The sequence below is a fragment of the Ptychodera flava genome, chromosome 1 (genome assembly GCF_041260155.1).
Source record: "Ptychodera flava strain L36383 chromosome 1, AS_Pfla_20210202, whole genome shotgun sequence".
Taxonomy (NCBI): Eukaryota; Metazoa; Hemichordata; class Enteropneusta; family Ptychoderidae; genus Ptychodera; species Ptychodera flava.
The window spans coordinates 31,240,011-31,262,749 of NC_091928.1; the positions used below are offsets into that span (position 1 = coordinate 31,240,011).

General features: G+C 38.6%; 2 protein-coding genes across 3 annotated transcripts; one reads left to right on the forward strand and one right to left on the reverse strand.

Annotated features, from left to right (window-relative positions):
* LOC139135206 (uncharacterized) lies at positions 1–7,946 on the reverse strand. 2 transcript variants are annotated; one of them, XM_070702488.1, is made up of 7 exons: positions 7,778–7,946; positions 5,548–5,841; positions 5,037–5,093; positions 4,378–4,509; positions 3,305–3,427; positions 1,933–2,089; positions 1–1,577 (listed from the first exon to the last, which is right to left on the reverse strand). In XM_070702488.1, exons 2-7 carry the CDS (start codon positions 5,806–5,808, stop codon positions 1,309–1,311), a joined length of 999 nt encoding a protein of 332 aa, XP_070558589.1. In that variant the 5' UTR covers positions 5,809–5,841; positions 7,778–7,946; the 3' UTR covers positions 1–1,308. The 2 variants fall into 2 exon arrangements, with proteins under 2 accessions (XP_070558589.1, XP_070558582.1); XM_070702481.1 differs by having other exon boundaries at positions 5,548–5,849; positions 7,778–7,918.
* Positions 7,947–10,070: 2,124 nt separating this feature from the next.
* On the forward strand, positions 10,071–21,243 carry LOC139135229 (1,25-dihydroxyvitamin D(3) 24-hydroxylase, mitochondrial-like). Its single transcript, XM_070702514.1, has 9 exons — positions 10,071–10,641; positions 11,440–11,627; positions 14,960–15,166; positions 16,163–16,320; positions 16,787–16,959; positions 17,280–17,358; positions 17,827–17,986; positions 20,218–20,261; positions 20,802–21,243. The coding sequence occupies exons 1-9, from the start codon at positions 10,136–10,138 to the stop codon at positions 20,904–20,906; spliced, it is 1,620 nt and encodes a 539-aa protein (XP_070558615.1). The 5' UTR covers positions 10,071–10,135; the 3' UTR covers positions 20,907–21,243.
* Positions 21,244–22,739: the final 1,496 nt, after the last annotated feature.

Here is a 22,739-nt window from a genome sequence, read left to right on the forward strand (position 1 = left end):
TGAAGTTGTTGCTCATAAATAAAACAGTGTGTTTTTATTACGACATAAAATTGAACCTGAATGATTCTCACTCACAAACATAATAAAAAGAAACTATAAGAGACAGGTTGATCTAGAGTCGGCATTTGTGTATAGTTTTAAAAATTATCAAATTCTCCTGGAACCAATCAGGTCAGGGAACGTCATCGTTCATACCTGCTAAACTTATGTCGCCAATATGCGGGAAATCATAATTTGATGTACGTTTACAACTATTGGGTTGAGATTTAAAATAAACTGGTGAAACAGTGAATTTCTGAGACATGATTGATCAATGTCCGACAATGTAAATCAATCAAGTCTGTAAAATTTATCTCTGACCTACTTGAAAATTGCTTTGCTAGAAAATGTTGAAGCCATTAGAATGAAAGACGATGTTTTTTCTCACTTGTGTTTAATTTGGAAAATTAGTTTGATAAAAAAAGTGTTTGATCAAAATGAGTAATGTTGCAGGATTTATAGACAGCGCCCCCAATAGGCCAATATTGCTCAAGGTTTTTTCAAAAATATTGAATAATATATACTACACAGTCAATTGGTCCTTCGTATTCGCAGCAACGGAAATGCACAATAAACTATACGACGACGCCATTTTCGCCACATCGGACTCTCAATCATTATTAGTTTTGTTTGGGTAAGTAAAATTGTTTTGTTTTCTTCGACGGCTGTTTTCCATGATGAATAAAATCGAAAAAAATATATATTGAGTTATTTTTTCTTGTTTGTGTTTGTTGTTTCCAGGTCGTTATTGTAAGTAGCATGTACTTGAACTTTGGCTTCATGAACATCGCCTCCGTGGAACATCCGTTCCCGCCATTCCGCCATCGTAATAAGATTTTCGAATCTGCACATTGCCGTACTCACTCTCCCTGTAGTAGGAATAATGAGTACCAATACGGAGCCGGATTTAAAATTACAAATGAGAGATCAGTGGGGAAGTCCCTAGTACATTAAATGAGGCAGTCGCTGACGAGGCCAAGTGTTCATGATGTGTTGTACTCACGAACACTGGAACATTGACTCAGCAAAAATTAACAATAAACAACCACAACGACAAGTATTTCACCACGAAGAACACGACTTTAGCGAAAACAGAAGAGTTGTTTGTTGATTTTTTTTTTCAGCTAAACAGAACTAACAATGATTAACGTCCATGCTTTTCACCATACAAAGGTGAATCTACACAAGGTCGGTGTATTCGCCGGCACGGCACCATACAATTCCAAAGGTTTACCGGGGGGAAAGGCACAGATATATCTGTAATGCGGCTCAGCATGCCGAATCACTGATTTGGTTGTCGTCAGAGCCGATAATGTTGTATAAAGTCACAGAATTTGTCGCCTCTGTACGGCGATCGGGGGCTTCTTCTTCCGCCTCGAAGCCTTCGTTGACCTTAACTTGTCTTGACCGACTGCTCCCGGCGGCCTGGCCGTCGCGACCCCTGCCGCTGTGCTTGGCCGCTGTGAGCCACGTCCCTGTTCCCTGCGAATGGACCGGTAGCGATGAGGGGGATAACGTCGCCGGTCGGGAATGAACCGCTGTAAGGCACAAATATAAGGCCGTCAACAACAATAATAACTACACAAAAACTGAAACAAAATCAACAGCTATGATAAAATTACAACACAATTCCTCGACGAATACTGCTGTACCAGATACACTTGCTCAAAATAAAGTTGTATCTCTCAGTTACCGTTAAGGTACTGAAATCTTAAAAGTTGCGCTATTCCACCCATCCTTTATCATTCGTTTATTTCGATTATGTCTTCGCAATTATCGTAAATATTGTTTAATCTTTTATTCAATAAATATTGCTTAATCTTTTATAAAACTAACTTGTTAATATTATTTGAAATCTTAGATTTTGGTTACATGCAGTAAAATTTTTCTCACCTGTGCTGTTGACAGAAGACGTTTGCACGCGACCGTTAGAGGGCGTCTGACCTCCCGGATCCACAACAATCGTTCCCGCCATTGTCGGTGTATTTTGTACTCCCGAGAGAAGCGGCTGGGGCTCTGAATTGTCGAGCACGATATATGGGCGCCCGGACTGTTGACAAGAGAGAGAAAAGCCAATGCCATTTGAAAAGTGGGACGAGAAATGATACCCCAAAATAAAAATATTTCCAGATGTTTAATGAATAAATTAACCGCCAATCTTCTTTTCCAAAGCACTATTTTTATCAAAGATGACATAAAAACCCCGTCATATTATGCATTTTCAAAAAGCAGAGAATATAAAGTCCAGTATGGTATTAAATATTAACTTAAAGAATGAAAGGGGTAAGTATTTCAACACTCAATTTTGGTTTGAAAGATGAAAATTAATTTTACTCAAAAACTGGATACCACTTTGTGAAATTAAGCTTAAATATGTCATTGGAAACTAAAGTATATGTATAAAACGATGGTTTTGTTTTGCAATGTGTCTTCTCACCCTTAAATTGCAGGGGCTGAAAGACCTCCGTTCTCGAAAGTGATCAAAATCATGATAAGCAAAGTTGAAATGTCTCTCATTCAAAATGTAAGAACCTTATTACCAAACAAAATTGTTCTTCCGTTATACAGTACTCAATTACAGAACATAATGTGAAAATTTGACAGCCAGAATGGAGTTATTTTTTTTAAAACGTAAGGAAAAGACACCAGGACTGAATGCAGTAATTTGCACACATTTGCAAAATTAATCTCACCCAATTAAGACGGCTGCTTTTGCTAGAAGGTAAGCCCACGTCGGAGTTAACCAATTAATAATGAAAATTGAATCAATATTTGTAAAAAAATATGAGAGTGAGCAAAGCACACGCTGTGTTGTCTGCAGCGCCCCCAAGCACCGTTGTATCAATAGAAAGCGTAAATTTTCTAGCATGTATGCAATATTGATCTTGGCAATTCTAAATAGAGAAAAAACTGCTAAAATGGTGCTGATCGCAAATGACGTCATTTTTCTCTCATTAATATTAATAATTAATATTTGTAAGCAATTTCCGCATCAATGACGAAAATAAAACCCGCTTGTGTTATAATGGCTACTAAAGGTCACACTTATTCGTATGAATTTAGGGCGCAAACTACAAGCAACAACTACCGCGCATGCAACAACACACAATCATATAATACCTACCTGTTTGCGCCCGCCCTTCCCCAAATTTGTCCGAATTTTTGTCCGAGCGCGTGCAGCTATACTACTTAAGATATATCCTTGTAATTTACATTTTATATGATCCCAATACATGGACTGATACAAAGTTCTTTATGAACTTACCCGATAGGTAGGGCTGCGGCAGCGGCACACTGCTTGGCTACAAAGTGTGACAGTTATCACCGCGCATGCGCACTCGGCTATTCCCGCTACAAGAACGATGAGACCTCCAACAACACAGCCAGCCTACAATTATAAAGAATAAGCGGTATTGGAACAGCAATATTTCAGTTTATATAATCACAGTCGGGTATAAATCTCATTATGCACAAGGTATACCAAAGAACAACTTGTCCCAATCTTCTTTATGATAACAATAATCTTTAAAATTTCTTTATATAGTAGGTCCCCCAAATATTTTGTCACCTTTATAAAATATAACCAAATAATTTTTTTTTCCAAATTATTTCGAAAAAGTTTGATCAAAAACTGTAGCAAATGAAAAGTGATGTTCATTTCGCATGAAAGTATAAAAAAATATGGAAAGAATCACAAAAGTTGGCAAAACGTTGCACTAAAATTTTGATGCAAAACTTTTCCGCACCCAAAGGGTTAATAAACATGGGACTCCCTAATTTTATGTTGATTTGCAGAATTATTCAGTTTAGGTCCACTCTTTAGTATCGTGACTTTCAAAGATACCAGTTTGTGGCTGCCATGCTTTGGATTGTACCACAGCTCCAACTTCTTATATTCATTTTACACAAGGCAGGCTTTTAAATTTGCATGTTGCTTTACACTCAGGGACATGCAGCCAGTAATAATCGATTTTAAATTGCGTATAAACGTTTACGTTGCAACTGATGATTATGCATATTAAACCCAAGTCGAGTTATGTCCACTGAAATCACCTGTTACCAAATAGGTCAACCTCCTTAGTCAGTTTTAGTTCCTTTAGATTATGTAAAACTTTCGGTAGGCGCCAGGGGGACAGATATTCGGTCTCTCATATTTTCACAATTCTTTTATGATATACTACTTGTAGGTATTGATTTTAAAGCCCGTGAATTAAGAAAATTTTTTACCGCCTTTCGAAAATTCAATTTTCCAAAAACAACACAAGGATGGCAGCCATTTTGAATTTCAAATCAAATATCAAATATTTTCAAAAGTAAATTTAAAATAATTTCACTTACAGGAACACATTCTTCCGGGTACATGTAGCAGTTCTGATAAGTGGAATCTCGAAACAATGCGTAGACGGCGACTATCACAACAGCGATTGATCCGGCAGTAGATACGACTGACAGAATCAGGGCCATCAGGACCTGCAGAAAAAAACACCCCACATCATAAGAGGAACGTTCCATCAATTAAATGTTGACCTTGCAATGCGGAAATGAACGGAACACACGATGTTGTGTGTAGTTCTCAGCTGATAGAAAATGATCACGTGACACCAAAGGTCAAAACAAAGGATAAAACGCAATGACTGAGACTAAAAGTGTGGATTTTTCCACCTGTCAATGCGATAGAAGCCTCCATTAATTTCTAACTGTAAAGCTTTGAAAACATTATTTTTCGAAAGGTAACGAAAATTACTGATTTCAAATAAGCAATGACGTCGTATCTAGCACACAAGATTCTCGCATTTTCGTATCCACACATTGAGTATGATGAATCGGACTGGAAACTTACTGGAGGACCATCAAGCAAATTCTGTCATCTTTCATGTGCAATTTATCACATTCACTGCTGTTCCTATTATGCAAAATACAGACGATACATTTACGCCAAAACACTCTCAATAAAGCACAGCGGGGTTAAAACCGACTTATCAGCTGATGATACATACCATGAGCGTGTTCTTCTTTCTGGCTGCTATGACTCCCTGCATACCTGCCGCCAGGAACTGAAATGAAGGGAGTGAACTTCATCATGATGAACCTTTATCTCCAGTTTTGCATGTTGCAAGTGTATGCATCAGGGCACATACATGTCTATGATATTTACAGAATTGTAACTCCACAAGATCAAGTAATGTTCCTTTAAATCCCCACCCTACATTCCTTGGTTACGGTAAGATTTCTCCCCTCTTCGATTGTTTTATACCATTCGGTACACAAGGAAACATCGATATCATGACAGATTTCTATACGTTTCTTCCGCTATCAAGTGTCACGTGACTTCTTGCTGATGATTGATGCGTCATTGGTTCGCATGTTCCCGTTTTGCTCTCTCCGTCGACATTCGCATTTCTGCAAGACGTGTGACGGTGTCGTCCCTATCCCCACTAGGGCATTTCTGTCTAACACGCAACCTGACATCAACAAATACAAAACAAACAAACCAACAGGCAAACTTACCAGGAGTCCACACCAGACAGGCACTCCGAGTTTTGCGAGCGAACATTCCATCACGATTGCAAAGCTTCCCGCGATGATGCAGGGTAGAGAGGCCAAGATCTGACCGACATTGACAGCAAAGACTATCCTGTGCTTGAAACTCATCCTCAGCCCTATCATGGGCTGTCTGCCGAACACCTCGCCGTCGCCATCTTGTCTTCCAGGGTTGAAAATGGTGGCAGGCTCCTGCCTTCGCCCGAACGGTAAGTTCGACAAGGTCATCTTTGCGATTCTTTCCAACGGTTTACCTCATGGCTACATCTCTAGATAGAAAGCACAGGAGAAGACGTAAGAATTTATAAGGGTGTCTTACCTTTGGCCAAATTTCAAAAAAAAAATGTATGTTACCGGTAACCCGAGCTCTCCTATTTGCCTACCCACCTGAACTATTATTCACATTTTCAAATATCAAGAATAATTTTGCCAAATTTTTCATGTTTTCGGTGGGTCACACCAAAACATTGGCCACACTGAAATGAATAAAAACAATTTAAACAGTTCTCGACTAATCTACCTTATTTTCTGAGTGTTTTAATTGAAACATATAATTTTTTCTTACGACTTATTTGGGCGATATTAGCGCAACCAAAAACATCACTTTTTGTTTTGAAAGAGGCTTACTTATAGTTTTCAATCACAATAACATATAAACAGCAGAACATTGAATGAGACACCGCCCTCTATTGCCTATCTTTGAAACAAACATGTGAGACTTAAACGTGATTTTGGAATGTGTCGTCTTCCATTCCGTCAAAAGACTTAATTGGTCAGCATTTTCCGTTTGATTCAAATATTTCTCCCAAACCGCAACGGTAATGAACCATAGACAGTCGCTTCTACAATTTGTGATTGAACAGTAGTGGTGTCGCACAAACGTTACCGGCCGGAGAACTAGACCATACGGTATTATGATGAACTCAAATCTTGACTAGATATTTTCCTAGTTGTGGTATATCTACTCTAATCGAACATGCACCCATGAATGTCGGTTAAATTAAGCAACTGCAAAAACATGACTACTATACATTTTATCGTTATTTGTTTTTAAAAAGCTCAGATAATTTTTGACTGATGGAAGCCAAACATTTGGTCACTTTGAACGAATTCAGCCAATATGTGAAAAGAACAACACCAGACTGAGTGTAATTTAGGCGCACTGGCCTAAATACGTAGGCCCTAAATCGAGGGCGAACGTCCCATGTAGATTCGTCAACGCCGGTTTCAAATATTCACAGGAGTCACGTGACAGGCTGACTCGTTTGCGGTCGTACCTTGCCTCAGTACGATACGGAAGTGAACAATTGACACACCGGCACTTGATGTCACGGTCACGGTCGATGCGTTACTTATCAAATCAAAATACCTAGGTAACCCAAAGAAGGTCAAGATCAAGTTTAATGTACGGGTTTTTTTTCGATTGTCCCGCAACAAAAACCTTGAAGTAAAGCACTCGTCTCCGAATAATGGTTTTGGTTCGCTGCCTGAATTTGACTAACTTTTAGCCACACTTTTTGACCGGAATATCATTGTTTATTGGCCATTTTAGTCACCCTGTTACGTCATCACCTAACACTCCGACAGTGATCACACGTAACTAAACGCTTTAAATAGACAGCTCACGTTTCTAAAGTACCGAGCAGGAACTGTTTTGAATTCTTTGTGTGGGTGTACTCTCAAAACAGACGCAATATTCCAATAATACAAATGTGTATCAAGGCGTATGACTATATATATAAGATCATGACCATTCGCGTGATGGTGATTCATATACGAAAGTATGTGGCGTACGACGTTCATGCCGTCGGTTTTTTAACTTAAAGTTTGACAAAATCTGGTAGTAATACGCCAAGCCACCAAAGAAACAAATCAATCGAGTGCATACACAGAGTTGTGACGTCACAATATAGCTAGCCACCATATTAATTATGTAAGTTGACATGGTTTGGAGCGAAGAATCAAATTACCATGAGGGAGGGGGTCTGGGAATTGGAAACTTGTGCTTGAATACACTGACAACGGTATAGTATCAAAACTATCGGCACAGACGACAAATCTCATGGCGAGAAAATCCCGTTAAGCCCGCCTTCCAAATGTGTTTACTGTACAGACGCCGTCCTATAATTTCCGGTAAATATGGCACATCTAGCAATACTTCACTGCCTAACCGCGTTATGGGTAATTTTACACTCACCTTGTCAATATCTGTCCGTTTTCACCAAAACAAAGCGTCCAAGTAGTCCCTCGCTCTCTGCTATTGCGGTGAAAAGATGTTTTCACCTGCGAAAATATGCAGTAAATAAATATCACAGGTGGGGGACGTTGAGTTCGCGGTATTCACTTCGCAGTTCAAAGTCTACGACGTCCGTACACCAATTATTAATCAGTAACCATATATTAACAAAATCATTCACCATGTATGTCGTAAGATGGCGCTATTTCTGACAGGAGCTGGCGGATGGATGGCACCTTTGAGTGCAAAATGTGCAAGAGACATTTGGCCAAACTGTATTTCCCAGTTTGTTAGAAAACACATTATCAACAGCGACACCAATATCAAAAGACTAGAGATAGCAAGGATCGTTAATGGCTACAAAGCAAGATCAGACACTATACAAGAGAATTTTGAGTATGACGTCATACCGTAGATTATTGCTGATAATATATCCGATTATCCAGTGCTGCCGCGTAAGGTGTTTTTAACATCTACACATCCACTGGCATTGCCGAAACTATAAAATAATAGCAATAATGTACAGCCTCCCGGCAAAATAATGGACTCAAGCAAACTTTGCACGACGCAATATATTCGATTTAGCCAGGTACGGTACAGATTGTCGTGAAAAGTTTGCCTGAGTCCACTATGGGTCGGAATGGGGTGCATTATTGCTTATACTTCATACAGCACACACATACATGATTTGGAATACAAGAAATTCAGTTGTCAATCAAATATAATGTGTCCGTTATGATGATATTTTTCTCCAGGGATTATTATGTATGGCTGTACTTTATTTATAACATGATTAATGATGAAGATGATTTTTGGCCCCGTTTTCAAGCCTAGCCTTTTTTTCACACTCACTGACTGCCTTTTCAGACTGATTTTTTGTACTTTTATTTGTTTACGCTGTATATCTACAGTCAAGTGGACGTAACATTCTTTTAAAGAGGATGCCTCGCCTCGGGCAGGTGCTAGGCTTACCATATCACCATGCGCTGCGTCTCTCGGAAATCTAACATTTTGTCGCGAAATAGAAATTGATTTGCTTTTTTCACAAGACTTTATACACAGAGTATATTTTCCACATATTATTTCAAAATATGACGTTGTTATCTTAAAAACCGCTGGTATAATTTTGGGTCATAAGGTTGTTGACAGACGCCGATTTCGCGAATGAAGGGAGCCCTCTGTGTCCATTGTCAATAAACGCACATATTATCTTTGAACAACTGTATCAGTCAAGTCACGGTTACTCTCAAGTACATATATGAATCATCAAACAACTGGGCTACTTGAATCATATTCAGTAACCCCTGATTTTCGTGGCACAGGTGAACCCTGGCTAGTTCGAATACAAAGCAAAACTCTGGAATTTTCTCTTGAATCTGGCGTCAAAAGTCTACCCACTACGTCCATGATTGTGGCTCGAATACTGACAGCAAAGACTCTACATTTTCTGCAGAATGGTGGTTCAAAATCGTGCAGCGGGCAAAATAAAGGTAAAAAATCTACATTTTACAGACATCTTTTGGTCAAAAAGCTACACTAGGCGAAAGTCGGGGAGTCAAAACCTCGTTATATTTGTATACCCTTCATGTTGCTCCAGTGCCCCTCCCCAACCGAGTGTTGATCAAAAACGGTTGCGAAATTGTTAGATAAAATTAGGTTTATTTTCAAAATTTGCCATTATTGTAATTGAAGCTTCTAAAGGTCAGCTGTTGATAATAATGTCAGGTATTTCCATACAATAATTCTGAATAATGTTGTCAATGTCGACAATATCGTGCTAAATACTTGTTGTGTGCCGATATTTGGAGCTTCGCATTAAGTGCCTGCCAACAAAACATATTGTTGGCTTGGAAATATTTACTGTCATGTTGGACTTGTTGATTTTACAATTTGAACTAGAACGCCCGATTGATGAACCTTTTTGAGCTCCTTTCCCAACCAATCCCCATATGACCCGTGTCTGCGGTGGCTAGTAAGGTGACAACCGATTACCAATTGCTCACCGTGTATAGTAACTCAGTGTGCCTTCAGGTCAAAAGCTGTCTCAATGCGAGGGTAAATTGTGTTCATAGGCCTTACTGGGTTTTATTGAGAGATAATCTCTTTAAAACATTACATTCCAGCAAAATATGCTTCCAACAGTGACCAACAGAGGCTGAACGCAACGTCACGTTTTGTTTCAGTGACACAACATGAACACTCGGCCGTATTCCGCACGAGTAAAGAATCATGCAAACAAACTAAGTCGCCGAGGTCAAATGGGGACACCGATGTGCAAAACGTAAACAAGCCTCGGTTGCCGTTTAAACTTTGATTACGATGAACTCGATTTTGTATCGGGATATACGCAGTGTTCTTCGCCTGAAAACGCCATCGACAAAGGCAGGGTGTCTCAGGACACGAGAAGCATGGATTCGACGCCCCGGCAGGGAACATGAATCATGTGCACGCTACCTCTCAGCCCGCGGTCCAGACGTTGTTGATGAGCCAACTCGAGAACGGAAAGATGTTCAAACGGTTCGTCCATTCAACGACATTCCAGCTCCTCCGACCAGTATCATGGCATCGCTATCAAACTTGTATAAAGCCTGGAAGGTAGGCTTCGCTAAATCCGCCATCGTGTTTATGATGGAATACAGACGTACGTATGGACTGATATGTCGAAGTGGAAAGGCCAAAGGTCGCTATGCAACCGTCATGCTCTTCGACCCACAAGACTTTGCGAAAGTGATCAGAGAGGAAGGAAAGTACCCAAAGCGCACGGACATTGTTGCCATGACAGCAGATAGAGATCATCGTGGCTTGCCTTGTGGGATATTCTCAAGGTTAATCATACTGATGACTAGTGCTGTGATACTTTACGATTAGAAAATTCAGAAAAGATTTAGAGGAAGATGAGCCACCCCTTTCGTTGAAATATTGCTAACACGATTGGAACTAATCTGGGATTATTGGATTTTCATATTTTTCAAATTTCTCATAAGTGTTGGGTGCCCATGCAAATTAGTTGCAATCGTATTTGCTCGTGTGTTTTTTTCATTCCCAAACACTATTATGACAGTTAGTGCATTAAAGGTATACAGTCACCTGTAATCTAAATATGCCCTTATATGGTCAAAGGGGTGTTCCTTGGTATTCAAAATACCCATGTGAGGGAGCTGTTTTTAACAAGCGGCCACCCGCTTAAAATCTGTGAATGGTTAGATTTTCTCTTTCCATGGTAACTATGGCAAAATTGGAATAGGTGACAGTATACCTTAAATCAATAGATCTGCACCAAAATGCTTATTTGCTCGTAATGCAAAAAAAGATTTTTGTCTCGCCATTGCTACTTTTGAATGCTGAGAGAAATTTTAAAGCACACCTTTGCAACTATTGGATTGTTTTCATGGTCGATCTCTCCACAGAAACTGAAGGAAAGGTTGACGTGACAGCTTTCAAGCGATGCGTGTGTTGACCACCAACACTCTCTCTTTTAGTCAAAGTATTGTTAACCTATTGAACGTCAATCCCCTCTTGACTGACTGACTGACTGACAAAGGCGGAATTTGATGTTTGTGTAATTGTAAACTTAGTTATCCTGAAGTCCGGTACGAACTGCCCTGTGTGATTACTCTTCACAGCCAAGGCCCGCTTTGGAGACACAACAGGAGCGCCCTCAGCGGTTACATCTTACGACCAACGGAAGTGATAAAGTACACAGAAAGGATAGCAGAAGTGTGTGGAGACTTAGTGAAAACCATACAACAGAAAGTAGACAGAAATGAACCGATGAACGAACAAGAAATATTCTCAAACTGGTCATTTGAAGGTAAGACGCAACGGTGAAATCTTAAAATTTCTTTTTGTTTTCTACTACCGGCAAGCACTGTGGGGAGTGATGAAGCAGGTTCTTTGATGGCAGTCACGAGTCTCGGACACCGCAGTAGGAGTAAAGCATATAAAACGCTTGAGGTTTTATTGCATAGAAAACGACAAACAGAACAGGTACTCTGAACTCCCCAAAGTAGCTTGAATCTCTGAAACTACAGTGCCCATAAGGCGGGAAAATTGTAGCCAAAACAACATGAGAAAATTGCTACAAAGATTACAGCTTCACTCTGATTGGTCCTAAAGTGACTACGTAATGTAACCTGATTGGTCCATTTAACTCAACTGTGATTGGTCCGCTCCAGGATCCGCGTTTTGCATCAAGCTCGACATGTATTGTCAATGCACACATTGCATAGAGAATATAAAGAGTCACTCAGTCACGATAAGCACTGAGGTTTGACAATTATTTTTCATGAATATTTCTTTATTCTAAAAATCGATAACGAAACGTGGAAAATGTATAGACGAACGCCCAGTAGGAATTAAATAACAACAACGAAATGCGATTTAAATATGCTCACGTGGGTGTTCATTTTCCGCAAGGAATCGATCGGCTGCGCTAAGGGATGGACCATTAGATCTTGGGAGGGGGGTGGTCAAAAACAGAAAAAAAAATTTTCAGAGCAGAAGTTCGGAAAAAAAAATCTTCAAACTAGTTTGCAAAATAAAAAAAAATAAATAAGAAGACAAAGGCGTAAAAAAAATCTGCAAAAGTCTTTAAAATTTTGAATTTTTTTTAGATTTTACCGACAGAAAGCAACTTTCTGTATTTTTAGTACATCTTCCCGGCACATTTTTAATTTTAATTTATACATTTAGAGTGACTGCATCCCTTATACTGGAAGTTGTGATTATCTTATCTTTTCAGGGCTTTTGTATTCTGATCACTTGAAAATTATGAAATTATAGAGCCTGTTTTCTACTTGTTTCCTGCGTACAAACCAAGCAGGTACATTAGGTAAAACATTGAAACTATGGTATGGTTGTCAAGACAGAAAGTTGTATTTGCCTTTTAAGATGAAAACAAACAGATGCAGGCCACATCAGTTTCATTTTTTTCACAGCATTTTATTGCAATGATGAATGCAAGAATGGGTGAACAAGTAGAAACACGTCAATAATGATAAAACAACATACCAAGTCATTATGTATTATTTTGCTTTTAAAAAGGCATTTTCAATTCTTTTTTCTCAAAAAACAGCCTCAAAAAACAACAGCAACACATGTTTTAACATTCAAAAATACACTACGTAGAATGCCATCTATCCTACAAATCCCAACACAAAAACACACAAAGGGGTTGAACTTTGAAAGTTTCTCAATAGCAAATACTGAATAAATCTGCATGAATAATCGTTTTTGTGTAGCAAATTTCAAAGAAATTGGACAAGCCCTTTCAGAGAATACAGATATTTTGACCATGAATGGCATAAATTGCCCTAAAAAGACAAATATTGAAATTTCAATACATCTATACACATCCAATCAATTTGGACATGCTGCTACAGAGAAATAGATGTTTTGATCAAAAAAGGGCAAAAATTACTCTAAAAACACAAATATGCAAATTTAACTATATTATTTAGCTTATTTTAGCTTCTCAGCTTGTCAAAATCAATTGTAAATCATGAGATATGCATGATGTTAGGTGGGGTGAATGTAGGCATTTCACCACGCAGTAGAAAGGGAAGCCAGGAAACCAAAATAGTCAATTTTCAAAACTATAGGAAGCTACTGAGGAGCAAGAAGACCATGTTTCAGAGGAAGATGTGTAATCCGAAAAAAATGCTCCCAAAGTGCCACAAATAACACACCATTTTTATCTCTATTTTTCAAAAGCTCCAACAGCAGGAGGGGGGGACACCCCCCTCCTGACCTCCCCCCGCAAAAATACTCCCCAAGTGCCACCAAATAACACCATTTTAATCTCTATTTTTCAAAAGCTCCAACGGCAGGACGGGGAACCCCCTCCTGACCTCCCCGTGCAAAAATACTCCCCAAGTGCCACCAAATAACACCATTTTAATCTCTATTTTTCAAAAGCTCCAACAGCAGGAGGGGGACACCCCCTCCTCACCTCCCCCAGCAAAAATACTCCTCAAGTGCCACCAAATAACGCCATTTTATCTCTATTTTTCAAAAGCTCCAACAGCCGGAGGGGGGACACACCCCTCCTGACCTCCCCCCACAAAAATACTCCCCAAGCGCCACCACATAACACCATTTTAATCTCTATTTTTCAAAAGCTCCAACAGCAGGAGGGGGACACCCCCCTCCTGACCTCCCCCCGCAAAAATACTCCCCAAGTGCCACCAAATAACACCATTTTAATCTCTATTTTTCAAAAACTCCAACGGCAGGAGGGGGACACCCCCTCCTGACCACCCCCCGCAAAAATACTCCCCAAGTGCCACCAAATAACACCATTTTTATCTCTATTTTTCAAAAACTCCAACAGCAGGAGGGGGACACCCCCCTCCTGACCTCCCCCCGCAAAAATACTCCCCAAGTGCCACCAAATAACACCATTTTTATCTCTATTATTCAAAAGCTCCAACGGCAGCAGGGGACATCCCTCTCCTCTCCTGACCTCCCCCCCCCCCCGTGACCGCTTGCGTGGCCGCTTGTGGTGCTTGGCACCACATTTTTGCCCTCTTTATCTTCAGACAGCGACGAACTAAAAAAAAAATTATAAATCTGAAAATTTACTCTGAAAAAAAAAATTTGCACAGCTAATCTCAATTGGAAAAAAAAAATTTCAGAAATTTACAATAGTAAAAAAAAATTTCACAATTTCATTGTGACCACCCCCCTCCCAAGGTCTAATGGTCCATCCCTAAGTCAGGCTGATTCCACAGAACGATCAGTGTACAATGACAAAGAAAGAAGTGGACTGATTTATAATAAATGAGTGTATATAATTGATTTGATTTCAAATTAAAGTCGTAGTGATTATATTGAACAAAAATATTACCGTGACCAGTCGCTCCACACATTTGCAGTGGTGGGCATTACGCTAAACGGCAAGTTCCATGTCATGATGGTCAGTGACTGAAACTAAACCTGGTGATATTGGCGACAGATGGGTTGATTTCTGGGTTTCAAAGCGGCGATACATACATGGATACATGGATACATGGATACATTCATACATACATACATACATACATATAGAGAAAAGACAGATTGACAGACCGAGACAGATTAACAAATAATGTTATTGGAGAAATTTCTCCGTATTTAATTTACGTATGGTGACTGTCCTTCCAGCTGGTGCGTCGACCATCTTCGGAAAGCGTTTTAATCTTCTCACCGATAATGCAAACCCGGAGGGCGCTGCTTTTATGAAATCTCTAAAATCCCTTACCAGCGTGGCCGCCATGTTGTCTGTGCAGGCAATGTTGGATTGGAACAGGAAGTACAACACACCAATTTGGAAGAAACACGTCAGACTATGGGATACTATTTTTGAGATCAGTAAGTACCGCAACCTTGGGACATTAGTGAAATAGTGACATAGCTTTTAGTGTATTGAGTACAAAATCACACCAGCGTAAGCGGAATCTTTCATACGGTGAAGACATGTTCTCGTCATCTTCAAATACTGTCACCTGTTCCAATTTTGCCACAGTTACCATGGAAAGACAAAATCTAACCAATCACAGATTTTAGGCAGGTGGCCGCTTTTTAAAAATAGCGCCCTCACATGGGCATCTTGAATACCAAGGAACGCCCCTTTGACCATATATGGGCATATTTAGATTACAGGTGACTGTATACCTTTAACGAACACGACTTTTCCACACATAGCGGAATGGGAGCGCACTCACCACCGAGTTGGGTACGTGTGAAACCAGGAGAGTGCGAATTAAAAAACACAAACTCTACAAGTTTCCTTTAAATTGAGGTTCAAAAGTCTTCATTTTGGCCCAAATACTGGTGTCAAAACGCTACGTTTTCTGAAATATGATTGGTCCCAGTGTCCCTCCAGAGGGACTGTGATTGGTCAAACCGTGGTGGAGGCAAGAAAGAGGTCGAAAGCCTACAGTTTATGAAACAATCATAAAATAGGCTGTGGCAATGCCCACATCACCTGAAGTGTTCAAGTTGCGAGTTGGCAAACTGCAACTCTGCCAAACCCAGAGTAGATCCAGACTCATTGTTAAATATGTTATATATTCTGCTCATGCTCAGGGGTTGTGCTTACTATACGTCTTATCTTTCACCAGCACCATAGCAGGTCATATTTAAGACAATATAGATGGCAAAGATATACAACGTCTTCTTGAAGCAATAAAATGCCAAGAGAAATGTATTGTACATTGAATTTGGAGATGACAGGTCGCAGTAATAGTAGCTCCGAAAGCAGCAGACGACTCGCTAGACTTGTTTGCTAAACTTCGAATAATACTTGAAGAATTTAAGCAAACATTTATTGGGAGAGCATCTTAAAGTATGTTGATCTCATTTCAGCTAGGAAATGTATTGATGAAAAACAAGAACTACTGACCAAGAAAGGAGACAGCAAGTGCCCTGCAGATTACATCACGAACTTGCTTCGCCAGCACAGACTTACCGACCAAGAATTGCACTCTAATTTGACAGAATTCTTCCTTGCTGCCACTGATACGGTAAATCGATCGAATATTATCACCTTTTCATTTATTTCTTTATGAATATGTTGTGTACTTTTCTGACTCTAGTCCGACTTGTCATTCTTACTTGAAACACAAAGTACGAGAGAGAGAGAGAGAGAGAGAGAGAGAGAGAGAGAGAGAGAGAGAGAGAGAGAGAGAGAGAGAGACTGCAGACAGAACTATCAAAGAAAGTTACATGTTAATGTTCTTGTTACACGACGAAGTACTTTTCCGCTGTGACACCAAATTTCTCTCACAGTACGTATGCGATATTTTTATTGATACTCTGGTCTTCAAGGATATATGTCGTTGGTGTCGCGCTTTCGCCCTACATAAAGATCACATGGCACGTTTATAACTGATTTTCCTTGCCGCAGAAAGTGCTTTTTAAAGGCGGGAAAGTCTCCAACAGGAAGAAGGTATCTCAAAATATCAAATTCTTTTTTTTACGTTTTCACAGACAGCAGCTGCTTTAACATGGGCACTGTATCTTCTGGGCCGAAATTCTACCATACAGGAAAAATTACACCAAGAAGTGACTCGGTACGCTCCAAGAGGTCAGATCATCACCGAAAATACCATGCTGAGAAATCCATGGACATTTTTGAAAGCGGTCGTCAAAGAGACGCTAAGGTACATTATTCCTTAAGTCCGATGTTTGTAATGTGTAATTTTCCCATCACTGCATGCATTTTCATGAAATGAAACGTGTGTTCTAGCAATTCTATACAACTACAAGGTGAAATGAGATGATGATGATGATGGTGATGATGATGATGATGATGATGACGACTATCATCATCATCAATGCCATTTTAACAATACACCTAGTGCGATCGAAATCATAACCATTGTCGAAATGTAATTGGAATAACAGCACGTACAGCTCAAAATATATTGACGATCTGAATACCCCGTAGTTTACTTATATTGTCTTCGTCTTCGTTCTTTAGGCTGTATCCGATAGGTTTTGGTAACTTGCGACAGTTGGACCATGATACTGTCCTTCAAGGATACCACATCCCGGCAGGGGTAAGTGAACCTCCATTTTGAATTAATCGTGACATCGATGTTCAACGTATGAGTATAATTATGCAACGATGCCTTTATCAGCGGATACAAAGGACGACTATGTCGCTCGTACATTTCTTTTAAACGTCCTACGATAGCCAAATTCTATCACTTGTGGGGCTCGTTTTAAAGCTGTTGGAGTAAGAAAGATTGTCACTGTCTTAGTTTTTCGAAAACCGAAAATTTCATTTTCCTCATGGAGTCAACACTGGGGTGGCGGCCATTTTGAATTTTAATTTATCGGTAGATGTTCATTAATTTCTCTAGTACCAAACCATGCACGGTGAGGTCTGATTTTTATTCTTGATTTAGTGAGAGAATGGTTGAAAGTTTCATTTTGGAAAGTTTGAGCACAAGTCTAGTTGAAGTCTTTCATTTTCGAGGTACAAGGTTGAAAGCCCGTTTCCATCTATGCTCTCACACTTTCAGACGCTAATATTCGGCGTGACGTATGTGATGTCACGTGACCAACAAAACTTCGAAGACGCGCTGGCATTCAGACCGGAAAGATGGGTTCGGAGGGACAAGCTGAACCCCTTCGACGGTTTTAAATCAATACCCTTTGGATTCGGGCCAAGAATGTGTTTAGGTGAGTAGATTATAGAGTGTATCGCAACTTTCTACCTTTACTATAAGAAAAATAAGTATATTAAAGCATATTTGTTTGGTGAAGTACGTGTAAATGGCGTCACTTTTATGTTTTATTGAAAATTACCTATATTTTAGCGCATGTGTGTGAACACGTGAGCTAATGTCGCACCGATGTCTTCTGTCTTTGTTTGTGTGTGTTTGTGGTGTGTGTCTCAAGAATGCCTTGACGTATTCAAGTCAGATTTGATAGATAGACAGGTACACTGTACCATATGCTGATGGAAAGAACTGATTACATTTTGGTTAGTGTGGCTTGTATGTTTCATGCTCATTTGCATAATTAATGATTTTAGAAAAAAACAGACATACAATGAGAACGGCTGCACAGAATTGAATAAGATTTTCTTAAAGTGCTGATCACACAAGGATAAAGGTGTGACATGAAAGTTAATTGCCGATTAGCATATTTGGTGAACTTTCCTAATTATATATCTGAATTGACTTGATCAAAATTGACCAAACTTGGTATGTATATTGAAGATACAATGATTTAAAGGCTTTTGTTGGCACCAGATTGTCTCATCCGAAAATTAACCCACCAGCAGATTACAATTTCAATGGAAAACAAAAGGCTATCACACCTCCATAATCTTCTTACAGACTAGAACAAAGGCGGTCCCAGGGATCGCGAACAGTTTAACATAATTGAAAGTCATTACCCATATTTACTTCAGCAAATTACAAATTTGCACATTTTATGAACTTTCCTAATAGGGTAATATGACGAAATCTGCTATTTACACTGAAGATATTATGACACAACATTATTGAAAGTAATTAAGCATTTTTACTTCGACCAATTCTAATTTGCTTATTTAATGAACTTTCCTAATGAGCAATATGTATCTGCATTGACTTGATCAAAATTGACAAAACTGGCTCTTTACAATAAAGAAACTATAATGACGAGAAGTCGGTTTCGATTTTTCAGAACATCTATTACTAATTTTGCTTAGTAAACGAACTTTCCTCATTAGAGACATATATCTGTTTTGGCTTAATTAAAGTTGCAAACGTGCTATGTACATTGAAGATAGTCAGTACGACATAACAATATTGAAGTCATTCAGCGGTTTTAGTTTCGCTAATAACCAATTTGCATATTGAACGAGTTTCCTAATAAGGAGTACATATCTGGATTGACTGGACCAAAAATGACGTATATTGCAGATATTATGATATAATACTGCCAAAAGTAGGTTTTGATTTTGTAAAATATTTTATTAATAATTAGCATTTTTAACAACCTTTTCTAATTAGGGATGTATCTTGATTGCCTTCATCAAAGTCGATGAAACCTAATATGTACATTGGAGAAATATGATAAAATATTAATGAAAGTGGTTTAGCATATTTACATAAGCAAGTTACAAATTTGCATATTTAACAATCTTTCCTGATTAGGGATATAAGACTTGAGGGACTCCAAAATAAGTTTATGAAACTTTCTATGTGTATAGATGAAACAATTATGTTGTATAGGTAAAAGGTATTTTGCATTTTTATGCCAGCTAATTTATACTTTGCATATGTAATGAGCTTTCAAAGTTTGGCATATATAGCGTGAAGGACTTGACTTCATATATAAAGTGGTGATACAATGACCGAAGTCAAAGGAATTTAGTACTTTTATTTCAACTAATTACATATTTAATGACCTTAGGAATTTATCTTTGGCTAATATTGTTCATGAAGTTGATCGTAACACTTTCAATAAAGTTGTAACGATGTCCATAAAGTTTAGATTCACAGAAGAATGCAATACATACTGAACACATGAGCATTTTCAGTATGGTTATTGTAGGTATATGTTCATCCTCTTAAGTAGCATATAATGTTATGTGATTGTAGTTACATTAATCAATAGTGGTATCCAAAAGCGGTGATCAATATAAGTTATGGACTTTGTAAGAGATGGCATTTTGCGAGTTTGTAAAACTTTTCTTAAAATTACTTGGCAAGATTTACAATTGTATCGTAATTATTATAAACCCCACCACTTGTGGAAAAAGAAATTAAAAACGCCACTGTTGATATAATATTCTTCTCAAAGCCGGCTTATTCTTTATGGATCTGTGTCAGTACCGTGCAAACATGACCTTTCAGGTTAAGCCGTGAAACCTGTAGTTCTGGTGATCAAAGACATTTCTTGATGTTCTCTGCCAACAGGTCGCCGCCTGGCTGAGCTAGAGCTGTACATTGCTTTAATCGAGGTAACACAGTTTCACAAATCTTATTTTAGGCAGTATGCGAAAAGACTTGAACCTTTGCTCAAACTTTCCTAGAACAAACTTTCAACCATTACCTTTCAATATGAAAAATAGAAGTTAGGAGTTACTGCGCAAAAGTTTGGTACTTTTCGCAATATTTACTGATATTTAAAATTCAAAATGGACGTCATCCATGTGTTATCTTTATGGAAATCTGTGTTTTACAAAACTATGGCGATGGAAATGTTTCTTGATGCAAGAGCTTTAAAATGAGCCTCACATGAGATAGATCAGAAAAGAATTGTAAAAATTTGAAAAGCCGAATATTTGTCCCGGAGGCGCATTCTACCTTAAATGAGCCCCTGCAAGTGCTAGACTAGTAAAGGATTGGAAAAACTGAAAATCCAAATATCTCATGAGGCACGTTCCACTTAATGTAACGAATCATGATGTAAGTCATAGACTACCTACGCTTTTCACATCATATTGACCATTTCTGGGCATATCTTCTTAGTATATCTTCTTCCTGTTTCAATCTTCAAGATAATACGTCACTTCCGGTTAGAATGCACCAAGGAGGTGGAAGCGACGGTCACCCGTGTACTGCTGCCCGCTGAACCCCTTCAATTAGTCTTCACAAACAGATGAACGTCGTCCAAAGCTCACTGAACATAATGGCACTGTACAACCGCTTCACACTAATGGACGCACTACAAGAGACCCAATCCAACTTTTCTCAAAAACAACCATCAGCAAGACTCCTTTCACTCAAAATATATTTCGGGGAAGACAATTAGAGTGACAAATTTTGCTATATTTAATGTTTTCTGCAAGTTTACAAATGTGTAAGAAATCATCGTACCTTCTGGTAGAAGTTACAGAAAAATATGACAAATTTGTGATATGGCTGTTGATGAATGGAGGCCTTACCTTTGATGTGCAGGGATGTCACCTACAAGGCCATAACAGCTAGGGTCGGCACTAAAACGTGGAAAGTTTGGTGTATGGGAACGACGTGATATAAGATTATTGGCAAGTTATCGTTCACTGGCGTGTCTCTTTGGCGGCCCGTCACTATGAAGATATGTAATTGCAATGACAAAACGCTTTACAATAAAATACATGCAATTTGAAATTTGGATTGTGTGACGTAAGAGTGTGGCGTCTGAATGACAGCATAACATCCGTGTACAATGCGACTCCGTTGTTGTGAATATATATGGAGTGAATTACGCGGTTTGAGTGGGGTAGGGGGGGGGGGCTGCATCTAACACAGCATATTTTTTGCAAATATTCATTCAAATTTAATTAATTTGTTAACCTAAGATTAGAATACTGGTTAGTTTCACCTTTACGCTTGTCAAGCAGTCGTAAGTCGCGTGATAAAGAAGTGTTAATTTATGCAATCGTATGCAAATCTCCAAATTTCCGGGCTTCTCTTTCCTCCCAATTTCAAGATTTCCAAAGAATTAAATCCACTCTGGCTGTGTCGAATTTTCTGAAATTTTAACATTATGCTACATAACAAATGGACTATTTTGTTTGGCAATAAATTTTGTACACTTTTAATAAGACTCATTTTAATTTTTCTGATCATGTTTTTTAATTACGCTGCCAGTTTAGAATGACGATAGATATTCGAAAATAAATTAGTCGGTTTTTTACTACATATACTCTTATTTCAAGTGAAATATTTTATTTGAGAAAAAAGTGTCATATTTTGACTTCAATTAATTTCTATCATAATACCAAAATTTGATACTAAAATTTGCGCGTCATTTCAACCTATCGTTCGATGAGCACAGTACAAATACTGGATGTTTTGATGATTTCAAATGTTCGTTTCATTAAAATTAATAACACATGAAGATCGTGCAACATCACGATTTGTGGCCTGCCCAAGGGATGGTGATCCTGATCGAAATATTGATGATGCCCGAGCCGCAGGCGAGGGTATCATCAATATTTCGGTCAGGATCACCATATCTTTTTTAAATAGCATTAATGAATTGCACCGCAAATAATGTCTGATTTACTGCACTAATAAACAGATATATTTCACGAATATAAGTGTATCTGATGAATAACAGTAATAAACAAAGAGTGTCTGATAATTCAAGACAGTTGTCTTTATAAACATCATTATCAATTTGCTACAGCCGTTGGATATGTTTTCTTTGTTTGTTTGTTTGTTTGTTTTTTGCCAGTCCCTCAAAATTAGGTGTCTGTACCGGGGTATATGTTACTTTGATCACTACTCAAATATCAGTTTCTCATTTTGTTCTTATGATTTCCCTTTATTATCTAGTAAATGCAATGTACAAAAATATATCTTTACTCAGAGTCAACTGTAGTCTCCACTTCATGTGAGCACTTTTCTATCTTTACAGTAGAGTCATGTGATCATCAGCTCAGCTTAACCCCCTGTGTCAACACTTGTGCGTCACTGCTACTTCATAAGCAGGCATCCCAACTACCAAT

Excerpts from the sequence above, each read along its gene's own strand:
- LOC139135206 (XM_070702488.1), bottom strand. The coding sequence starts at position 5,808 with ATGACCTTGTCGAACTTACCGTTCGGGCGAAGGCAGGAGCCTGCCACC. Across the intron at positions 5,094-5,547 it reads CTGTCTGGTGTGGACTCCTG|TTCCTGGCGGCAGGTATGCA; the intron begins GTAAGTTTGCCT and ends CCTTCATTTCAG. Across the intron at positions 4,510-5,036 it reads GAAAGAAGAACACGCTCATG|GTCCTGATGGCCCTGATTCT; the intron begins GTATGTATCATC and ends TTTTTTCTGCAG.
- LOC139135229 (XM_070702514.1), top strand. The coding sequence starts at position 10,136 with ATGAACTCGATTTTGTATCGGGATATACGCAGTGTTCTTCGCCTGAAA. Across the intron at positions 16,321-16,786 it reads TCCTTGCTGCCACTGATACG|ACAGCAGCTGCTTTAACATG; the intron begins GTAAATCGATCG and ends ACGTTTTCACAG. Across the intron at positions 17,987-20,217 it reads CGGGCCAAGAATGTGTTTAG|GTCGCCGCCTGGCTGAGCTA; the intron begins GTGAGTAGATTA and ends CTCTGCCAACAG.